At 46.5% G+C, this 23,352-nt stretch overlaps 1 protein-coding gene and 1 long non-coding RNA gene across 4 annotated transcripts in view; both read right to left on the bottom strand.

The window, feature by feature from the left end:
• LOC146205123 (uncharacterized) overlaps window positions 1-14,796 on the bottom strand; it is a 168,637-nt gene extending 153,841 nt beyond the window's left edge. For 2 of the 3 annotated variants that reach the window (XM_084589816.1, XM_084589818.1), the window contains exons 1-2: window positions 14,646-14,796; window positions 8,013-8,122 (exon numbers count right to left, since the gene is read on the bottom strand). In XM_084589816.1, the coding sequence (XP_084445942.1) occupies window positions 8,013-8,072 (60 nt within the window). In that variant the 5' untranslated portion in view covers window positions 8,073-8,122; window positions 14,646-14,796. Of the gene's footprint in view, window positions 1-8,012; window positions 8,123-8,520; window positions 8,638-14,645 lie in introns of those variants that run through there. The other variant, XM_084589817.1, reaches the window with a different exon arrangement.
• A 1,641-nt stretch (window positions 14,797-16,437) lies between these two features.
• On the bottom strand, window positions 16,438-23,352 carry LOC146205122 (uncharacterized). Its single transcript, XR_014704129.1, has 3 exons — window positions 23,215-23,352; window positions 21,621-21,746; window positions 16,438-16,747 (listed from the first exon to the last, which is right to left on the bottom strand). It is a non-coding gene; the product is annotated as an uncharacterized LOC146205122 (long non-coding RNA).

Here is a 23,352-nt window from a genome sequence, read left to right as displayed (position 1 = left end):
GCGTCAATTTAACCTTCATTTGACCTTCAATAAGCACAACGACAAACTTTTGCTATGTAGTCAGGTGTCAACAAATAATATGACAGCTACTGTGTCTTTCCTACAAACCAGCACACAATGTCAGCGTGAGATAACCATCGACCTTAAATGAGCCACAGCACAAAGTGTGGCTATAAATACATTGTGCCTTCCTTTCCCCAAAATATCCGACCGCTTAAAGTGTAACCTTGTGGACCACCTTGGTGTCAAAGCTACAAAGTCATGACCTTGACCCTTTGTACGACTTTTGACCTTTCAAACTTGGAGCTGAGAGAGTGGAAGAGGTTGGAGCACGTGATTCCACAGCATGGTACTGGTTTGTAGCCGTAGTTTTAGTGCGATAGCATTCATACAACAATAGGACAACCTTAGACTGCAATCAAGCAAAGGATCAAGCAGGGTTTCAGAAACGGTACTCTACTATCGATCATATCCATACCATCAATCAGGTGATATAAAAATGCTCGGAATATAACCAGCCCTTATACATAGCATTAATTGATTACGAAAAAGCATTTGACTCAGTTGAAACCTCGGCGGTGATGCAGGCATTGCGAAATCAGGGGGTAGACGAGCCGTACGTGAAAGTGCTGGAAGATATATATAGTGGCTGCACCGCAACCATAGTTCCGCATAAAGAAAGTAACAAAATTCCGATAAAGAAAGGTGTTAGGCAAGGAGACACAATCTCCCCAGTACTATTCACAGCTTGCTTAGAGGAAGTATTCAGAGACTTGGAATGGGAGCAGTTAGGGATAAGGGTAGATGGAGAATACCTCAGTAATCTGCGATTTGTTGATGACATTGCCTTGCTAAGCAACTCGGGGGATGAACTGCAAATAATGATTGATGACCTAGACAGGAAAAGTAGAAAGGTAGGCTTGAAAATCAATATGCAGAAGACTAAGGTAATGTTCAACAGCCTCGGGAAGGAACAGCAGTTTACATTAGGTAGCGAAGTACTGGAGGTAGTAGGCGAATATGTCTACTTAGGACAGGTAGTAACCGTAGATCCGGACCATGAAAAGGAAATAACAAGAAGAATAAGATTGGATGGAGCGCATTTGGCAAGCACTCGCAGATTATGACTAGCAGCTTACCAGTATCGCTCAAGAGGAAAGTATACAACACTTGCATCTTGCTTGTACTCACCTATGGGGCTGAAACGTGGAGGCTAACCAAGAGAGTTATACTTAAGTTGAGGACAACCCAGAGGGCTATGGAACGAAAAATGGTAGGGGTAACATCAAGAGATAGGAAGCATGCAGAGTGGGTCAAGGAAATAACTCAAGTTACTGACATTCTAGTGGAAATCGAGAAGAAGAAATGGGCACGGGCAGGACATTAATGCGAAGAGAGGATAACCGATGGTCGCTTAGGGTAACAAACTGGATTCCAAGGAAAGGAAAGCGTAGCAGGGGGCGGCAGAAAGTTAGGTGGGCGGATGAGGTTAAGAAGTTCGCAGGGGTCAAGTGGATGCAGCTAGCACAGAACCGGGTTAATTGGAGAAATATGGGAGAGGCCTTCGCCCTGCAGTGGGTATAGACAGGCTAATGATGATGATGATTCATACAACGTCAAAGCCGAGAAAAAAATTGCCTAGCTGGTTGCCATAGTCACTGTGATGACAGCAAAGCAACATTTGGGACAATGGCATTCAAAAACAGTCACCCTCGTGGCAGGGCCTATCAGCTCTGACACACCATTTGCATACACGGAATCACTGACCCAAGCAGCACTCTTTTGTATAAAAGTTGTGATGCAACCACTCTTCGTGCAGCATTCGGCTTCCCTTATTGCATCAAGCTGCCAGTGAAGTTGGAGGAGGCTAGTTAGCAGAAGGTATTCAAACCATTGACATATGAACGCTGTGCAATTAAAATTCCAAGGGTGCACATGGGCTTCAAAGTGCAGAGTATTGTGTAAGCATGCCAAATTCTGGGGGCGGCGCACCTAAATTAAGAAGTCACCACTCAGTTGGCTGTAGTCAAATTACATTGCACACCAATTTTGGATCCGACAACTAAGTCAAATTTGAGGGTCTAGGGACCAATTTTTGGGACTGAGCTGGCCCACTCAAATTTGATAGTCACTACTAAGTTGGCCATACTCAAATTAGGCGAGAAATAAATTCTGGTCAAATTTGGGGGACACCTTTGTACACGGAAACACACTTCCTGAACACTCTTTTCTGCCGCATAAGCCTATCAATGTCTAAGCCACCTAGCAAAGCCATGCCACACAGCACTTTCTACGATTTAAGCGAAGTTAAACCTTTGTCAATTTTTTTCTTCCTCCTCGGGTCTGTCAACAAGATGAGAAGGAGAACACGAAAACTTTTCAATCGCCCATATCACTGCTGCAACAATTTTTGAGAATGATAATAGGAGATTCAATGTCTATCTGTATCATCAGCTTTTCTCACCCTCGGCAGGCCCCCTTTCAGTACTCTTTAAATCTCCGTCCTCCATATTAAAACCTCCCAGACTTTCCATTCATGCCAGCCAGTTGTGTCATATGCACAATAGCATTTCCCTCATGAAGAAACAGTTAACTCGTGTTCATGATCCTTGTGAGCCAGGCCAGTCTAGATTAGGCCCTGGTGCAGGCTGCAGCAGTTCCACTCGAAATATAAAGGTGCGTTAACTCTCCCCAACTTTCAATTCCAAACAAAAGTGAGCCCTGGAGTCACCCTGTTGCACAACTAAAACAAGTGGTGAAAAGCAAATAAAGCAGCTCCATGCAGTTGCACTTATTTGGACGTCTGGTAATGCCTAGCAATTTTTGCTGTTGCAGAGCTGCCCAAGATGTTCACAGACTCACAAGAGTGAATTGGAAAGTGAACAAAGAATTCAATTGCATGGCATGAAACACTGTCTGCCCATCACTGGCATAGCCATGCGTAGATTGAGCGTGGGCTCCCCACACAAACTCTCAATCATCAATACTCAGCAAAGACGATATTCTGGCAGATGCAGTGTACCATATACAAGAAAGTGCCATTTGTGAGGATATGAATTATACCATCATTTGCATCATAACTACATGCATCGCTTGATCAACAGACTCACACTAGGCCTGTAAATCAACTAGTCGAAATCCTTCTGACAAAGTTAGAGCTTTACTGACGTGCAAGTCGCCTCAATCTCTATACATGCGCTACTGTGGTCTTTCAGGAAGGTAGCAGCTAGAAATGCACACAGAAACTGCTGTACCAATAGTGGCTTGATCATTGACCTAAAGTCTATGTTGCCGCAGCAATACCAAATTCATTAAGTGGAGTCCTTAAGTGGAGCTCAACGTATCTTTACATTCTGGAAGAGTGCCAGCAACCAAGGTTACAAATCTGTGAACTGCCGGCACCAAATGTCACCCAATTCAAGAGCAGAGAGTTCAGAGCAGTTTAGCCTAATTTTTCCCTTTTGTCAGAGCAGCCCAGCTTTTCTGGTTTGGCACATTTGGTGCAAAGTTCGTGTCACTGTGTACCTGACGCCCACCTGCCCCACATTTACTGTTCAAATACTTATTCGATCTAAAAACATAAGACAGGAGTAAAATGACAACACTAAACGTGATCAAACAGTACATTTGACAAAAGCAAATCCAGCCTGGCTTCTTGAGTATGCAGATGCTACGAACAAAACTTTTTACACAGCAGTGGCAACAGATAATGCTTGTAAAAATAAACACAGTGGAAAAATGGGATCCATGACAAGACTACTGTACAGAAATATGCGGCGAGCAGGTAGTATGGCTAGCTCCTCTCCTTAGCAGACCCACCAATGCAGCGTAGCTTGTCACTTTACATGGCCCCTACAGCACCAACTGTGGAATGCTGTATCCAAATTGAAACACACCGCAATCTGCCTTTTTCACAATATGTGGCGCTCTTCGAGAGGAGGACAAAATTGCCTTTTACTGGTTGAAAACGCCCATCGGAGATGCAGCCAAGATCCGCTTCTGAGCCTGCGAAGTGGCGATGTGTGCGCTTGATAGCTACCACCATGTGTCGCATAAGCCTGTCAGGAATATGAACTGCACATGGTACTGTGATAAGCTCCAGCTGTACCGATCCTGGAGACCATGAACTGCACATGCGCGGCAGGGGCTAGCGGTTCATTTTCAACCTGGAGAGGGACGCCAATGTGCAGAATGGCCATGTGAAAAAAAAAAAAGAGAATCTCTTAGTCTATAATTATCTTCTTATCATTTGCCTCTTATCAGCATTCGTTGCGGTGCTACATATAATTATAATTGGTTTACAGGAAAGGAAAGGCACGGTATCTGTCACACTTTCTCCGGCAAGTGTGAGTTTGGACGGTACACCACCACTCCTGTCGTGTGGCGTTCCTTGGCGCGCGTTCAAATGTGGGATTGCAGATGGAAGGCACGCTGGACAAGGAGAACACATCTCGCACACTAATAGAAGGCAGATCTCGAGCACGAAATTTCGTTCCATGAGCCTAGAAATTTGGCCTTAAAAGGCGCATTAAGGGGATGGGATCAAATGGTGTCAAAAAATGAAAGCACGAAAACCTAATTACGGTGCAAGAGGTGTCCTGCAGGTCGTGCAGCATGCAGTAAAGTTGAGAGGGCTGGCTCCAATGTTTTTTTCCCTTGCAACCACATTTTTCCTGCAACTAAGTAGGCTAGAACCTTTCTATGAAGAGATTATAGGAGTGCTCACTGGCTGCAGCTTTGCCTATTTCACTACCCTCTCAAGACCTCATTTGAAAACAGCACTAGAACAAGGGCAGAAGGAAAGAGACAAACATACATTGCACTGATACTATCACTGTTTTAAAATAATGTTCAGCCAACTTGCCCAATAAGCCACTCTTCTCAAGAATTGCGTCTGCACATGCCACATATCTTATAACAAAAGGAAATGAAACAGCACTGGCACTCTTTGGCCTCTGTACTAGAGTGTTTGTAGCCATGCATTGTGCTACCCTTTGCGATCTTATGAGTGCGTATTGGCCATGCCAGCTGCACAACTCTCAACACATCGCATACATTAGGTTTTCAGTCCTGGGCAGTTCCAGACTACTTGCGCTCCCTAAACCACCAGTACAGCTGTTGGGGCAGCAGCCCTATTGAGTTATATCCCGAACGCATTCAGAGTACTTTTCATGTTCCTGCAGACAATACTGTGCGTTAATGACAAGCTCCATAGCTGGTCTGTAAGCAGTTGTAAGATGTTTGTATCTTGCATCTTCAATTTAATGTCTTGAATTTTCCTACACAGGGAAGCATCCCGAGCCCCGAACACAGATTGCTTGTTAGTGCTGTACAGAAGTTCACCTCTTTCGCGATCTTTTAAACACACAGGCCTGAAAGCATCACAAGCGAACTGCTGTGTGCTGCAGTGGCGAACGCTTGTTGTCAATGCTTATATAAATGCTTTCGAGCATGGGCCCTTGGTTCAACCGACTTCATGAGCAGCAACAGCAAGTAAGCCCCGCCAAATTGAGTTCTGCAAGACTCTTTGCATTCAGGCATGTCCCGCTCCATTGGCGTAAAGCACCAATTTATTCACGTCTTATCTATTTTAGATTACAGGCACGCCAACAAACAAATGTGTGTGTAGCTGTCCATGTGTATCGATTTTTCCACTTCCCCGCAAAGGAGAGTGTGCATTAAAATCTCTTGCTACTAGGTAGTGGCTCTGGTAGTTGACTAAAAAGGTTTTCTAAATTATAGAGCGTTATTTTAAGATTTGGCTCAAGATATACAGAACACACAGCAAGAGTTTTAAAGGCGATTATTGTGGCTGCTACAGCTTCTAAGGGAGTGTTTAATTTCAGTTTTTGGACTGGAACTCCACTTTACAATATGATGGCCGCACCGCCAGAAAGCTTGCTTGCTTGCTCTCGATCTTGGCGGAAGACCTGATATTTTTTCAGTATATCTGTGTGTTTGGAACCTAAATTTGTTTCCTGTATGCACAGTGCAACTGGTGAGACTGTATCTAGGATGTCTTTTACGTCATTAATATTCTTTAGAAGTCCTCTACAGTTCCACTGTACCAGGAATGCAATTTGGTTGAAAGCTGAGAAACTAAGGTTTTTTTCGAGCCTTGTCTGTTCTGGTTCGATCCAAGGAGCTCTGCCATCTCTGTGACGAAGATGGCAAAAAGCTGTCCTGCCTTGCGTCCATTACCTCTTCTGAGGTGCTGGACGAACGTGCCACAGGCACGTGTTCATTCTCTTGAGACCCTGCCTCGTGGGCAAAGGTCTTGTGGCCCGCCGACCCTGAGGGACACGTAGCCTGTTTTGGAGGTGGTGGAGGAGCGTGAGCTGATTCCACCGGGGCAGAGGATGGCACTACCCCAGCCTCGTTGGAGGCCTGGGTAGGTGCCGAAAGCCGTTGTAGTGCCCCGCCCTGTCACACCACATCGGTGAGATACATCGGTGAGATTTGGTTTCGCTGTGAACTGAAATGCGTGCTTCTTTGTATGTGATGTTCTTTGTTGTTTTCAGTGTTATGATCTGCTTTTCTCCTTTCCATTTTTGGCAAGATCGAGAGTATGCGAGGTGATTTCCCTCACAGTTTGCCCAGTGTGGGTCTGCAGTGCAGTTATCAGAGTTGTGGTCGCTCGCAGCCCATTTCATCAAGTTTTGCGGCCACGGCAACTTTGCGAACCATGGCCGTATTTCTGGCAGTTGAAGCATCCCCTCGGATTTGGAATGTACGGTCGGACGTTTATTTTCATGTATCCGATTTCAACTGACTCTGGGAGGGTGCAGCTACTGAGTCAGAACCAGATGTTTTGTAGGGATCTCCTTCTCATCCTTTCGGATTTTTATTCTGTGAACAGCTATGACGTTTTGGTCTGCTAGTCCTTCTGTCATTTCATCTTCAGTGAGAGCAATGAAGTCTATTTCAGATATTACTCCTTTTACAATGTTCAAGGATTGCTGGGGGGTGATGGCGACGGGGATGTCCCCAAGCAACACAATGTTTTTCAGGTTGGAGGGCTGGTACTTGGTTTGTACTTCTAGCAAGAAGTCGCCATTTGCAAGTTTTGATATGTTGTATCCAGGGCCCAGGATTTTAGGGAGACACTTTGACACAATGAAAGGGGAGATTTTTCGAGCAGGTTTTTCAAGTTCCTCGCTATGTATGACGTGAAACTTTGGGAATGTCTCTTTCGTTTTCACAAAGAAATGGCTTGTAACATCGGTCCGCCCTCTTTTGTTAGGAGGGCGATCATTTGTTTGATATAAAGAATCCATGAAAGGGCTTGTGTTTTCAGTAGTTGTGCTTGCCACCCACCATGGCGCCCAACAAAAGAGGGGGGGGGGGGGGGGCTGGAGCTTGCAAGAAGTCTTGCCCATGCTAGCAGTACACGGCTACTATAACCAAATATGGACAACTCAGGGCAGCTACTCCACACATGGTTAACATTCGCCGCCAAGAAAACGGGAAAAACAAGAAATGAGGAGGAGACAGGACAGTGCTGAGAGAAGAGATAGGAAAGTGAAAGATGGGGGGGGGGGGGGGGAAGGACAGGAAAAATCGACTGCCGATTTCCCCCTGGTAGGTCAGCCCAGTTATACACTCTATGGGAAGCGTGGGCTAAAGTGGTGTGTTGCCTCCGCCGAGGGGCCTTAAAGGTCCAAACAAAATGAAACAAAATGAAAAAAAGAAATCACAATTAATGCGCAAGCTGACCAATAATCAAGAAATGCACAACGGTTATCCCATGACGCTGCCACACAACTGCGAAAAAGAGAATAAGGAAAAAAAAACGTCGAAAAAAAAAAATCGCGCCGAATCCTTTCAAAACAATTAACAGCAATTTATCAGCAAAACATGCCCACCATGCAGCGTTCATCTCAAGCAGCTTAAGCAACAATGAACATACTCTATCCAGTGCGCTCCTTAAATCATTCGAACTCGTAGAATAAAGAAAAACCGATGTCAACAGGCTTCCAAGCACCAGTCACTGAACATTCAAGAGCTCTTACCTTTAAGACGACCACCTCCACTCTCGATTTCCATCCTTCCACAGTCTTAAAACCATCCATTGCGCTGCCGCGCTCTGTAACGTCACTAAGTAGCTGGATTCGACGATCGGCTGCAATAAAATAATCCATTCTCATGATGAAGCACTACAATCGCCAGCCGGGGACGCAGCAAACACAACGCATGGTGTGCCTCAAAGAACGCTCACCTCAACACACACTTCTAACAAGAGCGTGAATACCCAACGAAAGGGTTGCACGGGTGCAAGGCAGTGACAACAGTTTGCGAAGCGGCTCACCCCAGTACTCTTTAGCACTGCACAGACATGCACCAAACTTCGCAATGTACCAAAACGCTGCACGTCCGTCAAGAACCCTTTCCGGTGAACAAACTCGAGGAACGCCGGCCGGAACGCAGACGACGCAACATGCCTTAACCTGAATGTCAACCCCATAATTTAATACCACATGCATAAGTTAAAAATAATGCGTAGTTTTACAAACGACTTACCCAAATTTCTTCCCTGCTATGCGATTTGACAGCGCACCTAAGCGCCGCATGCCAGGCGTTCGCAGTTACCCACGTGCGCGCATGCACAAGCGCCTGTCAACTGCTACATGGCTAGGGAGAAATGACGATGATTTCATGACGTCGTTATTTTGTTAGGTCACGTGAACAATTTTTGTATATTAACTCGACTCTACAATGATGATGGTAGGATGACGTTGTGAAATTTCTTGTCTTGCGGGCACGAATTCTTTTTCCTGCCTTACCCATGAGGGAAATAAATTTTAACGCTCAAATTCAGAATCAGAACTCAAAGCGCCCAAAGCGCAGTTGGCGTCGTTCTAAACGTCTGATTTTGCACAGTTTGGATAACTTGGACTGGTTTGGATGCGCCTGTACAGAGTGACGTTGGTAGAGACGGTACAGATACATATAAAGTTTTCATTTTCTCATTTTCTTGTATATTCTAGGCCATTCTAGGCACTATTCGCGATTCCAGCAATCCATGCGGCCCCTGGCGGCAAGACCACGCAACGCGCCGTAGCAGACGCCCTTTGCTTGCGCTATGGAAACCCGCTAACAAAGCGCTCGTAGCACCGCGAAAAAGGAAGAAAACCAGCGGCAAACCGATTCTGCAGCCGTTCCGCAGCGCGCGTCAGCACTGTGGCACATCGTTTCATGTATTTCCTTTGCGCTCCAGCGATCGGTGCCAGAGAATCGATGCATTTCCAATCTCCGCGGAACGCATTGAAGGTGACGCGTCGACAATTTATATATAGTCTCGTCAGTTTTTGTCGTACGATTTCTTTCCTGGTATCAACAGCCTTCTACTAACTTTCCTAAGGCACGGAATACCTACGGATAGGTGGTGGTGAAAAACTTTATTTGGTGGAGCCGCGAAATACTCGTTACAAGGGCTGGGCCGGCTCCTGATCACGGGTGGTGGCCAGCAGGCAGTGAGTGCCTGACGGCGACCGCTTCAGCCCAGTCGACCAGTCTCCTTTGTGGAGCCGGTTCTGAGCTGGAGACCGCGATCTCCCAAGCCTCGTTGTCCGTAAGGCGCCATTCGGCCGGTGGTTGAAACTCTGGGCATCTGAACATAATATGTTCGAATGTAGCTCTCGGGGCCTCGCAGAGGGAACGTTCGGACTGATGAGAGGGGGAGAAGAGTGCCAGCAGTGCTGGGGAGGGAAAGGTGCGGGCTTGAAGGTGTCTCCATGTCATTTGTTGTGGGTTTAGTTAAGGAGGGGTGTGGGGGGGGGGGGGGGGGGGTAGTGAAGTCTTTCAGACCGGTAGTGTAGTGTAATGTCGTTGTAGGTGATCAGCCGATATCTGGCACTGCCTAGGTCCTCGGTATCTGTTGCTCGGTCGACATATGCTCGAGCAGCAGAATTGGCCGCTTCGTTACCGGGGTTGCCCGAATGGGCTGGTACCCAGACAAGGTCTATGGGTCGGGGTGTTTGAACGTTGTAAAGATTTTGTGAGAGGCAGCATGTAGCTGGCCTCGGGCGAAATTTTGTATGGCAATTTTAGAATCGCTGAGGATAAGTGTGGCAGTGGAAGAGACTATCGCGATGGCTATAGCGGATTCTTCCGCTTCTACAGACGTTCGGGTGATGATAGAGGCTGATGTGATGTGTTCGAAGCGGCTGGATACCGCGCATATCGCCTAAGCTGAGCGGTGTGGATATTCTGCGGCGTCCACGTAGACCGTGTCGGGTTCGTTCGCATGTGCTCTGTGTAGGGCACGTGCTCTCGCTTTCCGTCTGGCCTGGTTATGATGGGGATGCATGTTTTTCGGAAGTGGGTGGACAGTGAGGTGATCGCGGACTGTCTTTGGAACTGGATAAGTTTCTACTGGAGGGGCACTTAACGGTCCAAGTTGGAGAAAGGAAAGAATGTGGCGACCAGTTGGGGTAGTGGAGAGCCGTCCTAGTTGGGCGATGCGGTGGGCTTCCACCAGTTCGCTGAGGGTGTTATGAATTCCCATGCATAAGAGTCGATAGGTTGGGGTGCGCTTAGGTAAGCAGAGAGCTGCCTTATAAGCCTGTCTGATGAGAGCATCCACCTTGTCTGTCTCTGTTTTTGTTAGATATAAATACGGAATCGAGTAAAGAATGCGGCTTATAATAAATGCCTGTACTAAGCGTCTGAGGTCATGCTCGCACATTCCACAGTGCTTGTTGGCTATACGTTTGATTAGGCGGGTGATCTGATGTGTTGTGTTAGTCAGTCTGGAGAGTGTATCCGTGTTAAGGCCGTTGTCTTGTATGAACATACCTAGTATTCGAAGTTTGTGAACTTGTGGTACTGGCTGACCATCTACGGTGATCAGCATAGGGGGTTGGTGGTGTTTCCGCGGGCTTGGGTGGAGTATCAGGAGCTCGGATTTGGTGGAGGAACATGCAAGGCCTTTGAAGCTGCGCATCTTGACACCATGCCCGCCCCCTCCTGAAGAGTTTCTTCCATGCTACCTACATTCCCAGTGGTGGTCCACAGGGTGATATCATCTGCATATAGAGAATGGGAGAGGTTTGGGATCTGTGACAGCTTTTTAGCCATGGGGATGAGTGTGATGTTAAATAAAAAAAGGGGAAAGGACTGATCCCTGCAGGGTGCCTCTATTACCGAGGGTAAAAGTGGGGGATTTTAGGGGACCGAACCGAATTTCTGCTGTGCGATCCCGGAGAAATGCTGAAATGTAAGCATGTGTTCGGTTTCCCACATTCAGAGTGGATAGTGCATCCAATATAGAGGAGTGATAGACATTGTCAAATGCCTTTTGCAAGTCTAGAGCCAGCAATGCTCTTGTGCGTTTGCAGTGTCCGGGATGGAGAATTTCTTCTGATATCTGTAGCATGACATCTTGGGTGCATAGGTGGCTGCGGAAACCCAGCATTGTGTGAGGAAAAAAGTTGCGGGTTTGCATGTGTATATGTAGCCGATTCAAGACAATGTGTTCAAAAAGTTTACCAAGACATGAAGTTAGCGAAATGGGCCTAAGGTTTGAAAGAGTGAGCGGTTTGCCGGGTTTAGGTATAAAGGTAACCTGAGCATGCGTCCACTCTGAGGGAAGCATTCCCTCTTGCCAGTGTTTGTTAAAGAGTTCCGTTATTGCCTGGATGGAGTTTTCATCGAGGTTTCTAAGTGTTTTGTTCGTGACCTGATCGGCTCCTGGAGCAGACATAGTGCGGAGTTGGAGCATGGCTGCTCTGACTTCATACTTTGTGATGTCTTCGTCTAGCTCATGGTTTTGGGTTCCAAGGTCAGTACTGTGGTAAGGGTGTCTTCGGTGTGGTTGTGAGGTATGTATCTTTTAAGGATTGAATAATGTTGTCGTTGTCCATGCCTATGCCATGGATAAGACGCGTCACATTTTTCTGCTGTACATTCTTGGCGTGATCGGGTTCAAGAAGGCATCGTAGCAACCGCCACGTGTCCTTAAGTCCTAGGCTTCCAGCAAGGCGGTCGCATACTTGACCCCATTGCTGGTGACTGAGCTGTGCCGCGTGCGTCTCCATTTCCCTTATGAGAGCGGAGATGCGTAGCTGCAGGGCGCAATTGTGTTTGTTTTTAAGCCATCGCTTCTGTAAGCTCGAGTGAGCTTCCCACATGTGGAGTAATCGGCTGTCAATCACCTCCGAGGTTTGTGTGCACGGCATTTCCGATGTGGCCATGTTCATGTCCTTGTTGAGGTTAGCCAGCCAATTTGTAAGGTGGTCTATCTACTTCGGGGCCGCGGTACGAAGATCGCGAAAGCGATCCCAGTTGGAGATTTTGAGTTTCCTCTTTACACGGGGAGTTATGGAGGATAGTGAGAAAGGGGTCTCAATTATATAGTGATCGCTACCAAGAGAGGTTTGCGTGTTTGTCCAATAGCATTGTGTTATGTTTTTCGTGATTGCAAGATCGGGGGTGGTGTTGTTCTGTACACTGTTGCCGATGCGCGTGTACTGTTGTGTATCATTGACAAGGGTTATGCCCTCATTTTGGAGAAGTGTCCAGAGTCGGGCGCCTTTTACTGCAAGTCGTTTCGTATCCCCATGTGATATGGCGGGCATTAAAGTCTCCTGCAACTATCAATGGTTGGTTAGCGCTGATTTGAAGGGCTTTTTTCATGGCCGCCATTAGAGGAGCAGTTTTCCCTTTCGGGGGGCTGTAGATATTCAGAATGAATAGACTCGTTCCTTTCCGCTCTATGGGAAGCAGCTTTATCAAATGGAAGTCGATATCTGCAACGTCCATGTTGTGATCAGTTGCTGTGTAGTTGCGGTGAACCAGCGTCGCCACTCTGTACTGAAGACAGTTTGTTGGTGTATGAGGAGTGTAATTGAGCAGTTTTACAGGGGAGTTTGTTTCCTGCAGTGCGATTACCGCTGGTGTTTCATCGGCCGGAAGGGTACTACGCTTGGAACGAAAGCCTCTGCAGTTCCACTGCCACACCTTAATGTCCTGTAGACGTCCTCCTATCTTGGGGCTGAGATTCGGGTGGGATCATTTGAGATACTGTGGTAGAGAGTCGCTTTCCTAGAGCAGTTTGAATCTGGATCTGTTGCTGCTGCATCTGCTGCTCGAGCATCGCTATCCGCACGTCTACTCCAGCTGCCCATGCGTTCGTGCTGGTGGTAATAGATTCAAATTTTTCCGCAAGCTTCTCTTCGAGTAAAGCTATGGAGGCGACCAGATCATGCTTTTGGGAGTCGACCACTGTAGGAATGTCTTGGTGAGGTGCCTTCCGTTTGGCGGGTGTATGAGTTTTAGTAGTAGATGCTGTGTTGTTGCATGTGGGAGGAGGAGGCGAAAGTGGGGTGGAATGACCTGGGAGGGGAGTGGAAGAACTTTCCATTCCCTTTGCGAGGGAGAGCCTGTGCATTAGCGTTTGCATTTGCTGAGTGAGCTTTGCAATATGATCATTGAGTTTTTTTATTTGATCATTCTGTTGCTGAATTTGCCTGCCCTGAGTTTCTAGCTTTTCTTTAAGTTGCTTATTTTCTCGGACAAGGGAGGAAGATCGTGGGCCCCAGCTCACCTTATTTTCCGGCGGAGGCTGGTCGGTCAGGGGCGGGAAAGATGACGAGCGGTTCCTGGCGTTGGTCGAAGCGGCGGACGCGGCGGACCTGGAGCGGACGCGGCTAGTGGAACTCGTCCGGTGCTTGCTTCGGGATTGCCGGGTTGTTCGCTCGGCGTCTGCACCAGCTGTCGAGGGTGTCAGTCTCTTGTTGCCCGGTCTGTTGAATCGCTCCGAGCAATCGCGGGAGCCCGTAAAATGGGGGCCGCCGCATAGAATGCACTGGGGTGGACACGTTGGAGGGTCGGTCGGTACATGGGTCTCCCCACATCGTTGGCATAAGTCCTTTTTGGGTGCCGTGCACACGTCGCTGCGATGTCCCGGACGACGGCAGTTGAAGCAGGCTTCTGCTTTGGCGATGAATGGATGGCAGTGGTAGACCGCTCCATAGAAGCGGATAAGTACGAGTGAACAACAATGCGTACTACGCAGCTTGACTTCTCGCGTCACGTACAAAATTCGATCGGCGCACGTATAAACATCTCCTAGTTTATTACAGCTTGATCATAGCGCTTTTTAAGCTCGTTCTGCTAAGAACTTCATCATTAAATGCGCGTAAGGGAGCAGTTTACGACGATCGGCTTAATTATCCGCGTCAAGCAGGCGTCTCGAGATCTGCAGGCCACACAGCGCGTACGTGACACTGCCCTCGATCTTGTACAGCTGCAATAAAATCAATTCTCGTGATGAAGCACTACAATCGCCAGCCGGGGACGCAGCAAGCACAACATGGTGTGCCTCAAAGAACGCTCACCTTAACGCACACTTCTACCAAGAGCGTGATTTAATACCCAACGAAAGGGTTGTACGGGTACAAGGCAGTGACAACAGTTTGCGAAGCGGCTCACCCCAGTACTCTTTAGCACTGCACAGACATGCACCAAACTTCGCAATGTACCAAAACGCTGCACGTCCGTCAAGAACCCTTTCCGGTGAACAAACTCAAGGAACGCCGGCCGGAACGCAGACGACGCAACAAGCCTTAACCTGAATGTCAACGCCATAACTTAATACCACATGCATAAGTTAAAAATAATGCGTAGTTTTACAAACGACTTACCCAAACTTTTTCCCTGCTATGCAATTTGACAGCGCACCAGGCGCCGCATGCCAAAGCGTTCGCAGTTACCCACGTGCGCGCATGCACAAGCGCCTGTCAACTGCTAAATGGCTAGAGAGAAATGACGATGATGTGACGTCGTTATTTTGTTGGGTCACGTGAACAATTTTTGTATAATAACTCTACAATGATGATGGCAGGATGACATTGTGAAATTTCGTGTCATGCGGGCACAAATTCTTTTCCCTGCCTCACCCATGAGGGAAATAAATTTTAACGCTCAAATTGAGAATCAAAACTCAAAGCGCGGTTGGCATGGTTCTAACAGTTCTAGACTTCTGATTTTGCACAGTTTGGATAGCTTGGATTGGTTTGGACGCGCCTGTACAGACGCTACAGATACGAATGAAGTTTTCATTTTCTTGTTTTCTTGTACATTCTAGGCACTAATCGCGATTCCAGCAATCCATGCGGCACCTGGCGGCAAGACCATGCAACGCGCCGTAGCAGACGCCCTTTGCTTGCGCTATGGAAACCCGCTAACAAAGCGCTCGTAGCACCGCGAAAAATGACGAAAACCAGCGGCAAACCGATTCTGCAGCCGTTCCGCAGCGCGTGTCAGCACTGTGGCACATCGTTTCATGTATTTCCTTTGCGCTCCAGCGATCGGTGCCAGAGAATCGATGCATTTCCAATCTCCGCGGAACGCATCGACAGTGACGCGTCGACGATTTATATATAGTCTCGTCAGTTTTTGTCGTACGATCTCTTTCCTGGCATCAACTTCCTTCTACTAACCTTCCTAAGGCACGGAACACCTACGGATAAGTACGTACGAGTGAACAACAATGCGTACTACGCAGCTTGACTTCTCGAGTCACGTATAAACAACTCCTAGTTTATTACAGCTTGATCATAGCGCTTTTTAAGCTCGTTCTGCTAAGAACTTCATCATTAAATGCGCGTAAGGGAGCAGTTTACGACGATTGGCTTAATTCTTCTCCGCGTCAAGCAGGCGTCTCGAGATCTGCAGGCCACACAGCGCGTATACGTGACACTGCCCTCGATCTTGTACAGCTGCAATAAAATCAATTCTCGTGATGAAGCACTACAATCGCCAGCCGGGGACGCAGCAAACACAACATGGTGTGCCTCAAAGAACGCTCACCTTAACGCACACTTCTACCAAGAGCGTGATTTAATACCCAACGAAAGGGTTGTACGGGTACAAGGCACCCAGACGGCCATAGACGTCCGACGGTCGACCGACGGACGTCCGTTTTCGGACCTTCGGACATCCGACGGAAGTCCGGTTATGTTCGATATACGTACAGCGGACGTCCGTCGGACTATCGTTCGTGGATCCGGATCGCGTCCCACGGACGTCCGACGGGCAGCCGGAGGCGGACATTCGGACGTTTCCCGGAACATGCTTGCAGGGCCCGCTATTGGTGTAAAAACTTGCCAATAACATTCGTGTAAAGCTCAGCAAGCATGTGCCATGGAAATTTCAGTCACATACTAGTGCTCAATGCCTTTGTCGTGAGAGTAAAGCAGACAACAGAATATGCAACAGGTTCAAGTTTCCTGTTGTCTGCTTTACTTTCACACACAAAGCACTGAACAGTAGTGTGCAATTAAAACTTCCATCAAAGAGGCACATATGCTAGCTGAGCTTTACACAAATGCACCATTCCTGAAAACATGCTAAGTGCATAGGCATACCAGCATGCGAGGTTGTAAAAAAAAGAATTTTTTTTTGGCGTTATTGCAAAACTGCATGCATAAATAGTCTACAAAAAAAAAATATCGATGTTAAGGAATGGCATGGTAAAATGCAGGCCAACTGGAGTATTAAGAATCTACTTGAATAATTTTTTTTAATTATCCTTGGCTGTGACAGCTTTTCCCTTGGGGAGGTGGTGAAGGAAAAGGTATTTATTGAAACCTAATATTTCGGAATTAGCAAGGAGATGATCAAGTTCTCTGTGGGCGGCCTCCGCAGGCCGGGATTCCAGGAGCAGTTACTATCCTGTGCATTTGCTCGATCAGCTGTTGCTGGTCTTTCAGGCCTAAGATGGAAAGAGCAGGCTGGGCTCCTCCTGCAATAGAAGGGAAAATGAAATTCAAGTTATCTGTGCTGAACTTTGATTACACATCTCCAAGGGCAACTGCCAGTTTCTCTCAATCGCTTTTTCCAGATGGCACTGTACGCATGCATCTCCATTCAGAACTGTCACATACTATATAGAAAGGTCATATAACTGCAGCCAAACCCATGCAGAATAACAAAAAATACAAACATAGTTTGACCAGAACCTGGCATTCAGTATTTTTATGTTTTTATGTTGTCTCTTTGAACATGCCACTCTGACCAAACATGGCATGTTATGCTTGCTGCTATGCGCCCTCAGCAGTGCCCAAGACATGGAGTGCACATGCAGAGAAACTAAGCATAAAGGATGCTGTATATGAACATAAAGCACAGCCAGAGCATTGCAGTATTACACATTGGCGGCAGAAACCTGCATTTTGAGCGGTTTAACAAGCAGATTTCTAAAGTCATTGTTCCTGCTCTGAAAAGAAGTGATCAATAATAACATCATTTAAAATTGTTACCTTTTTGTTCTGTAAACTGCACATTTCGCTGGTTTCCATGTACCCTCTACCGAAGACATTCCCTGGGCGTGTCGGGGGTATATCGACATCAACATCTAGGCTACAAGCGTCTAGAAAGCGTCTCCTTAGAGCAGCTGCGACGAAGTAACTTATCTGATAACATGCAAGCTGCTGCAGCAGAAAAAAGATAGACATTTGACATGTGGCTAAAGCCCAATGTGGAAGCATAGCCCGCCGCAGTGATTGCGCAGTGTTCATGCTTCTACAAGAGTTAAAAGTAAAGTTATTTGTTTACCCACAGCGCTATATGTGACATTACAATAGCAAGGCTTATAGTTACACAAACACAAAAAGCTGACAACCACAAGCTCCTGATGTATTACTGGCAGCATGCAGCATGGATGTTAGTTACTGAAATATGGTTGCATAATTCTGGCAACCAGCTGTGCATGTATGTTATGGATTTCTCAACTACGCACAACAAATTACAAAAAAATAATGGTATTTACAAATGCAGCCAGCTGTTCACAAGAAACACTGTAGCTTTTTTATGGGGAAGGTAGTGGGCGCCAAAGAAACTGCCCCTGTAAAGGCACCTAATTTGCCCCTATGTAATATCGGGGACAAGTGTGTGGACTACACAAACTGCAATCAAAGCACATAACTTTTGCCCCTATGTAATATCGGGGACAAAAGTGTGTGGACTACACAAACTGTAATCAAAGCACATAATTTTCACATCGACCAGGAAACTCTGACCATACTTATCGATGTGAAAGTTTAACGTTAGTTCTTTCATGTGTGCAAGAGAAATAAGGTCACAATTCGTTTACATCGCGATTCTAGTCCAAAATCTCCAGACATACTGTCCAGAGACTTTCGCCCCCGCAGTATAAGCCACCACTTGGGTAAGAGATTAGTAAAAGAAGTGTATAAAAGACATTAGTGCTGTTGGACAGCCATAGCTATAAAAATGGTATTGACATTGGAGTACTGCCTTAAGGCGGGGCCTAGGGCATTACAAAAGCAAGAGTTAGTGTCCGCTGGTCCTCATTTGAACGAACAAAAAGAGGGGGGGGGGGGGGGAAGAAATCTACCTCAACTACATGTTTTGAGTGACACCAAGCCGCAGTTAGTATTAAAGATATCACACAGTTTTGTGGAAGATTTGGGAGCGCTTTGCTGCTTTCTTACAGGATTGGACAAAAGAGCTCACCATCTTCAGAAAGGCACGTTATATAGAAATGAAAATAGTGAATTTACTGCATCTGGCCACAACAACTTGCACACGGAGAGGAAAATGAACTGAAAATTTTATACATGAATGTACGTATTTACAACAGGTGAAACAATGACCATGATCTATGCCGAAGAGGAAAGAGATCAAAATCTAGCTCAGAACGAGTTCTCCAGGCCGCGGGGCCGTTTCATTAACTTCTGGACTCCGCCCACATTTCTCATCCCCAATGACAACGAACTCACACATGACTGGCTAACAAACATTTTGGCATGTCTTTCCACTTTCATAAGTTCTTCATCCTCTCCCTAATACAAGCAATGCAAAAGGGACAACAAATTCGTTTCACAACAAACGGAATTTAGAGAATGGACCTCGAAATGATTGGCTCACTAGGTCACATGCCAAACTCTCTCCCCTAGGAAAAAGAAAAAGATAAAAAAATTAGAACCCATCAAAACGGTGTCCCACGTGCGCAACCATTGCCCAAAGCTTGCATCCTTGGCGCTCCTTTTACAGGGCAATTATTGCAATTATTGGCGTCCGAGTCAGCACCATTGCGGACCACATCAGAGGAGCCAACCCACATCCTCCCGCTCTGCATCATACCGTCACTGTTACACACTTGCCCTTTTTCAACGCCGCCATCTCCCACCATTGTTGACATCCAGGGTTGGAATTCTCAACGAGACCCCACTCAGCGCGCCTGCACTGAATAATTGTCACTTTTATGGGCTCCCCAACAAGGAAGAGGGCCTTACACGCTTCAACCTGACAGTGTTTTTTCTTTGAACGATAAGCAGTTCTTCCAAAAGAGGTGCTCGTTTCAAAGCTGTGCTGCCTCCGGGTGATGGGTCCAGTCAGAGTACTAAGGACCCCTTAGTACGCTTAGTACTAAGGACCCCTTAGTTGTATACTGTTCGTAAAGCTCCTTAAATAAAAATGAGCCCCCTACATGACACAGCAACGAGAACAAACTGCCTGTCCCCGCGTCTTCGAGTGCGACAGCAAAGTCCTCGGAAGAGGGGACTTCTTTCCCTCTCTGCCTACGTTTCCGTTAAGCACTGTAGCTGCTGTAGCTGCTTCTCTGTGCGAGTCTCTCTGCCTCTTGTCCGAGGGCAAGTGGGAGACGGCCGCAGCTGGGCATTGAACAGGTGACCCAAAAAGAGCAGACTAATAATGGTGCCTAGCATACCCACCGATCCCTTACAGAAATCATTAAAGAAATGAAAGCAACACATCAGATAACGCTACAATGTTTCTAAGTGCAAAGTTGACAACTCCAAGTCATATAAATATATGTACAGGGTCGTCCACTTCTAGCTATAGCACAGACACTGCTTTCAAATCAACATTACGTACGAAACAGCCACATATCGATGCAAATCGATGCACACACACAGGGACCCGGATGTGCTGCTTCACATGGCCTGCCACTTAGCTTTATTGTGTGGCCGGTTCAAACGCAACAGCGTTTTGAAGGCGGTGAGCGTGTTATAGCTAGAAGTGGACGAGGCTGTACATCTCCGCACATTAACTAGACAGAAACAGTGCAGAGTAAACTAATAATTCAGTGTCTAGCAACACTATTAAAAGGGGATAAAGGCCACGGGGAGCTACGATTATTAGTACCGTTTTGCCTTTAAACTACAATAACATACTTGTTGCAAGCTTAAAATCAAAGATTCACACCTGTCCCACCCACAGCAATGGAACACACATCTGACTCAAGTCTGCAGAGAAAGAGCAAGCTAGACTATTACAGACGCACCCTTGATTATTTTTCTGGCATTTCTGAGGGTGAAGAATCTGACTTGTCAGTAGCATGTATATGAATAAGAATCCTATGACAGTAAATGCATCAGATTTTCTGGAGTGGCTTTTCTTTTCTGACCACATATGAGGTGAGCTATAATTTATCCAACTTGGCCTAGGTTTATTCTATGAATAACAAAGCTATAGCAGGTACACAGTCGTCCACTCAGACTGAACATGCGAGTGCGTGGCATGCACGTTTTGAGATGCCACTGCATCCATCGCAGCTGCACACCGTAGCGAAGAGGCAGACAGCGTGAAGTACCAGCCTCTAGTCCCTCCACCACCACTGGGGTCCCAAACTAGGGACCCCTTGTTTTTGTCAGGACAGGCCCCCTCAGGGTCAGCTAGTGAGTAACCTCCTGTATTTGTATCTGATGGCAATGTTTTCCACCACCACCCACAATACGCAGCTGCGCATCATAGCAGATGTGAAGCAACAGCTCCTGGTCCTCCTATGCATAAGCCACTTTGCCTTGATGCATGCTTGCGCACCATAGTAAATAGGCAGACGACATGACGCAGCAGCTCATGGTACCTTTACACATGAGCCCCCCCATTGTACTTCGATACGCACTATAGCAAATATACAGACTACACCACACAGCAGCTCCTGGTCCCTCTATGCATAAGCCATCTTGCCTCAATACGCACCTGCGTACCTGAGCGAAGAGGCAGACGTGAAGCTGCAGCTCCTGGGCCCTCCATGCACAAGCCACTTAGCATCAATGCACGGCTGTGCACTGTAGTAAAGAGGCGAAGGACGTTAAGCAGCAGCTCCTGGTCCCTCTACACATCAGCCATTTTGCATCGATGCGCATTTGCACACCGTAACAAACAGCCAGATGTGACAAAGAAGCTCCTGGTTTCTCTACACATAAACCACTTTGCCTCAATGCACGTCTGCACACAGGAGCAAAGAGGCAGATGACGTGAAGCTGGAGCGGCTGGTCCCTCTACGCACAAGCCACTTAGCCTTGATGCATGGCTGTGACGGATGCATTGCTATTTTGCAAACTGCATGCCCCACATTCCCATTCAAGCTAAGAGTGGACGACTGTGTAAACATAAAATACTGGTTATTTACTTCAATGGACAATGACAAAAACTAACATGGTGGACAATGTAAAAAGAATTTGCTGCATAAAGTTTGTTGAAACCAGTTCTACATCCTACATGTAAACAAGCTAAAACCTTAATGTTGAAGGGATGTCCTGTGTGTTTAAAATCATCACGCTCAAACAACTTCAACACTGACAATCATGATTCAATATTAATAATATAGATAATGATACAATACTCACTTTTAGCCATACCAAAGAAATGAGAATGCAAAGGGATGTTGCTGTTTTTCCCCCGTGGATGACAGTTTTCCACGTTCAAAATGCTGCTTCCTGTTGGCCTACGAAATCGGCTACAGCAAATGGCATCTGAAAAATTTTTGGAAGCCTCATGCTAGTCTTCAGCGAGAAAAGCATTGCTATACAGAAGCAGAACACAAATACTTTTACAACACACTAAAAGCACCAACTGCGGTGCTGTTTTTAGGATGACTAGGTAGAGGTTTTTGCTGTAGCAAGCCAAATGTTAGCCTTCAATAAGGAAAGCATTCCCATACAGAAACAGAACACAAAAACTTTTACAACACATTAAAAGCATCAATTGCACAAATGCTTGTAAGATGACCAGGTACAGGTTTCTGCTATAGCCCACATCATGTGACCAGCGGTTATCAGAAGCCTTGTATGTGAGCATGATGCCCTAGATTCAATTTATGGCTATCACTGTATTAACAAGCATGGGTTTAAAGCTACTTTAATATGATAATCTAAGAACATGGTAAGAGCTTTCAGTGCGAGACATAAGCTCAGTATCATGCACTATAAGGTGCTGCATGGCTCTAGTGTAGCTTTGGCATTATCTCGCTGTCAATAATGCAGTGAAGTTCTGAGGAGCCTTTGAATATCTGTAAGGACAAAGCAACAACAATTTTGTTTTCATCTCACTTTTGCTCAACTTGTGTTTTTTTTTTTTTGAGCCCGCGGCTTGCATGGCCTCCCAGTATGCCTGTTTTGCATAAAAGAAGGCGTTGCAGGCACCAGAGCTCACAGCCCAACTGTATCGCGGCGGCGGTATGTCAAATTCGTGCCAGAACAGCGCAGAACAACGGGTCAAGAAAAAGACAAGTGCTGACTTTTTTTTTTCTCTCATCTCCTTGTCCGGTTGTTCTAGCCCGTTATACTAAGTGGCACGGGCCGAGGCTCTTTATTTTTCTTTCCTTTTCTGCCTCAACATAACATATGTCCGGTTGTTCTGCGCGGTTCGGTCCCACATGCATAACCAACATGCGCAAGGTGCTGTCCTGGTTTGTCAAAGCTGAAGGAGAGTACTAAACCTTTAGTTATTTAGTAGCTACAGCCGTTCCTTCTAGAAACTGTAGTTGCCGTAAAGCTCGAGAGAGAAAGATCAGCGGCTGTCCATAAAAAAAAAAAGGGGGGAAAAAAAAAAGAAAATAAAAAAAACGCGACGTTTTCACAAGTGCAGGCATGTCGCACGACAGGCTTGAGGAGTGCAAAAGTTTTCTCGTATAGTTTTTACAACTCAGCACGTTGCGCATGGTTAACAAATTAACTCCTTTAAAGCTCGGGCAGGCACTCCTTTATCAGAGACAGAGAAGTTGCGCGGCTTACTGGCGCAGCGTCCAGTAATGCCGAGAAAGATGGCCCTCAGACTTGAGGCTGCACTTTAGTTAGTCGGCGCGGAGCCATTCTGTCAGTCTCGCCTAAAACACTCGACCGTTCGGCAGCTGTACAGAGCTGTTTCCTTACCCAAAAGCTCACCTCTATCGGTGCATCGAAAAGTTCCACTAAAGAAACAAAAGTTCGGTGAAATACTTACTTTGGGATCGGCGGGTGAACAATGTGTGCCAGCCGCACCAAGCCACAGCAAAAACAATGCTAGCAGTGCATTACAGCCGTAGGTATTTGTAACTGCGCAGAAAATGCAGAACACGGAAACGTGAAGCCATCTTCCATG

This window comes from Amblyomma maculatum, chromosome 1 (assembly GCF_055883805.1).
Source record: "Amblyomma maculatum isolate TAMU_Amacu chromosome 1, ASM5588380v1, whole genome shotgun sequence".
In the NCBI taxonomy this organism is placed as follows: Eukaryota; Metazoa; Arthropoda; class Arachnida; order Ixodida; family Ixodidae; genus Amblyomma; species Amblyomma maculatum.
This window is presented reverse-complemented; position numbering and strand designations above follow the sequence as displayed.